Below are 2,500 nucleotides of genomic sequence, written 5' to 3'. Positions count from 1 at the left end.
TCATATGTTTATGTTTGTGTGTGTGTGTGTGTGTGTGTGTGTGTGCGTTTGCCAAGAAGACAGCCCAATGCTGCTAACTCTGGTCGGCAGATTTTTCTGGACTTTTTTCTTTTATGTGTGTGTGTAGTCCTTGTAGCGCGTCTGTTTCGAGTAGGGTTGGGTACCGACACTCGGTACAAGTACGTACTCGGGGCGAACATCAACGGTAGTAACCATCCCGAAATACAATGTGAATTTCGGTGCCTCATTTCGGTGCCTCATTAAATATGCAGCTGCTTAATCGCGCTCACTGGTGTTCACTCTTAAAACGGCAGCGTCAGTGCATAGTCTGCACACACCACTGAAGGCTGTTTTCTACTGACAGCTAACCTGGTGTTGTTGAACAGGTGCAGCCTTCGAAAGTCTTTGAACCGTGGTGTGCTAGTGAACCTGCCCGCATTTCCACCAGTTCGGAACCGAACCAAGGATGCATCATCAACAATGGGTGTTGCTTGCAAAGCAAACGTTAATGAGATGCATAAACGGGAGAATGATATGATCAGTTGTCCCATAAAAACGGCAGAAATTAGTTGTTTAAAATGCTAGAACTAGTCAACGTCTGCAGTGCAATGCTAGTTGAATCGTTTTGATTACTCTGGCAACAGTTGCTATGGACGGAAAACTCATGCTTTTAGCAGAGACGTTTCTTAGGCAGACTTTTACTGTCTATGGGTAAAAGTCATCGGTAAAATTAATAAAGCCTACATGTATATTTACATAGCCTACAAGTGTAGTGATACACGATTAAACGGCAGAAGAGGATCATCCATGTATTGCTGTTTAACTGGTAGCCTAACGATAGATTGCGAAGTTGTTAGTAAAACGTGGTAGTATGACGTATTTTTCTCTGTAAGACGGCATTGAGTAGCCTATAGCCGGTTGCCAAAAAAGTAACGATAGATAAATGCGATGTTTATGAGAAATGAATGCATTACATGTAACATGACCTGTTTAAAAATACATTAAACATTGGGTTATTTATTTTGAATATAATTGAATTGAATAGCCTACTTAATGTCATTGCACAGAATACAACGAAATTGGAAGAATAGGGCTAATAATTTAAGACATTGCAGACACACAATCACTCATCCCCATTCTTCTGTCCACCCCATAGTAGGGTGAGGGACCCACACAAAACATATAGCCTACCCTCCCATTACATGTAGGCCTACTCTGCCCTACAAAGGCTAAGAGCAGTATCAGCAAAAATGGCAAACTGAGAAAAACAGCTTTTTGTGTTTTTCTTACATCAAGTATAAGCATAAAATTATATTCAACAACAAAGGGTATCATTAGATAGATAAAAGTGAGCTGAATATTAAACCATTTGTTTTTTGACATTCACGCAAAATTTGGTAGTGTTATAGGCTATACTGCGCTTTGCCTTTGCATTACTGCTTATACTTGCATGGCCATTCAATAACATTTTGCAGTAAGTGTAGTAGGTGATCATAATCAATCAGTTTTTATATTAATTGAGGAGGTATTTACTACATTTTTAGTGAAGATATGCTTCTTGATGCCTTAACAATGGCATAGCTCTGTCATTTATACACATTTATGTAAAAATAGAACAAAGGCAAGTGAAACCAAGGCAGAATGCAGTAACGGCAAAGGCAAGTGAAACCAAGGCAGAATGCAGTAAGGACAAGTGAAATCAATGCAATTTATGTGGATACTGCAATCTGCCTTGGTTTCACTCTACTTTTCTGTACAAACTGCAAACTAAAAATGCAAATTAATCTAAGAAATGTATTAGGTAGCCATATGAAATTTTAACAGATCGAAGAGCAGATCCGCCACTTCTTATTAGTGCAAACATTTTTTTTTGGAAAAAGTGCAGATACTGCTCTTAGCCTTTGTAGGTCAACACATTCATCTGGAATACCAGATTAGGTAGAATGAAGAAAAAAGTGCAAAGTTGCAAACAGTCTGCAAACCTAGGCCTTAGGCTATAATATGTGTAATAATATGTGATTTTTTTGTTTTATTATTTGTATAGGCCTATTATGAAAGCTTTTAGCTGAAAATATTGTTGGTTGGTTCTTGAAAAAAAATCATCATAAAAACTTGTTTTCTTTTTTTTTTTTTAAAGTACCGATTTAATTACCGTTTAGGAACCGGCACCGTTTTGAAAGTATCGATTTGGCACCGGTATCGAAATATACCCTTTCAATACCCAACCCTAGTTTCGAGTTGAATTAGCAGCTTTTGGTAGTCTTGTTTTTCATTTATAAGTGTATGGCTCCATGTCTCTAAACATATGTGTGTGTGTGTGTGTGTGTGTGTGTGTGTGTGTGTGTGTGTGTGTGTGTGTGTCTGCAGCGATGGAGGAGCTGGTGTCGGAGCTGCGCGTCTTCCTGGACCTGCTGGACAGGGAGTACCTGAGCGCCGGCGTGCGGGAGAAGAAAACCCACATCTCCAACATCCTCAACCGCATCCTCAACGCTCAAGGTCT

General features: G+C 39.4%; 1 protein-coding gene across 1 annotated transcript in view; it reads left to right on the top strand.

The window, feature by feature from the left end:
• Positions 1-2,500, top strand: part of afap1 (actin filament associated protein 1) — a 53,773-nt gene that overhangs the window by 8,230 nt on the left and 43,043 nt on the right. The window contains exon 2 of the mRNA XM_062517216.1: positions 2,368-2,496. Within this exon, the coding sequence (XP_062373200.1) occupies positions 2,368-2,496 (129 nt within the window). The remainder of the gene's footprint in view (positions 1-2,367; positions 2,497-2,500) is intronic.

The sequence above is a fragment of the Sardina pilchardus genome, chromosome 16 (genome assembly GCF_963854185.1).
Source record: "Sardina pilchardus chromosome 16, fSarPil1.1, whole genome shotgun sequence".
NCBI lineage: Eukaryota > Metazoa > Chordata > Actinopteri > Clupeiformes > Clupeidae > Sardina > Sardina pilchardus.
This window is presented reverse-complemented; position numbering and strand designations above follow the sequence as displayed.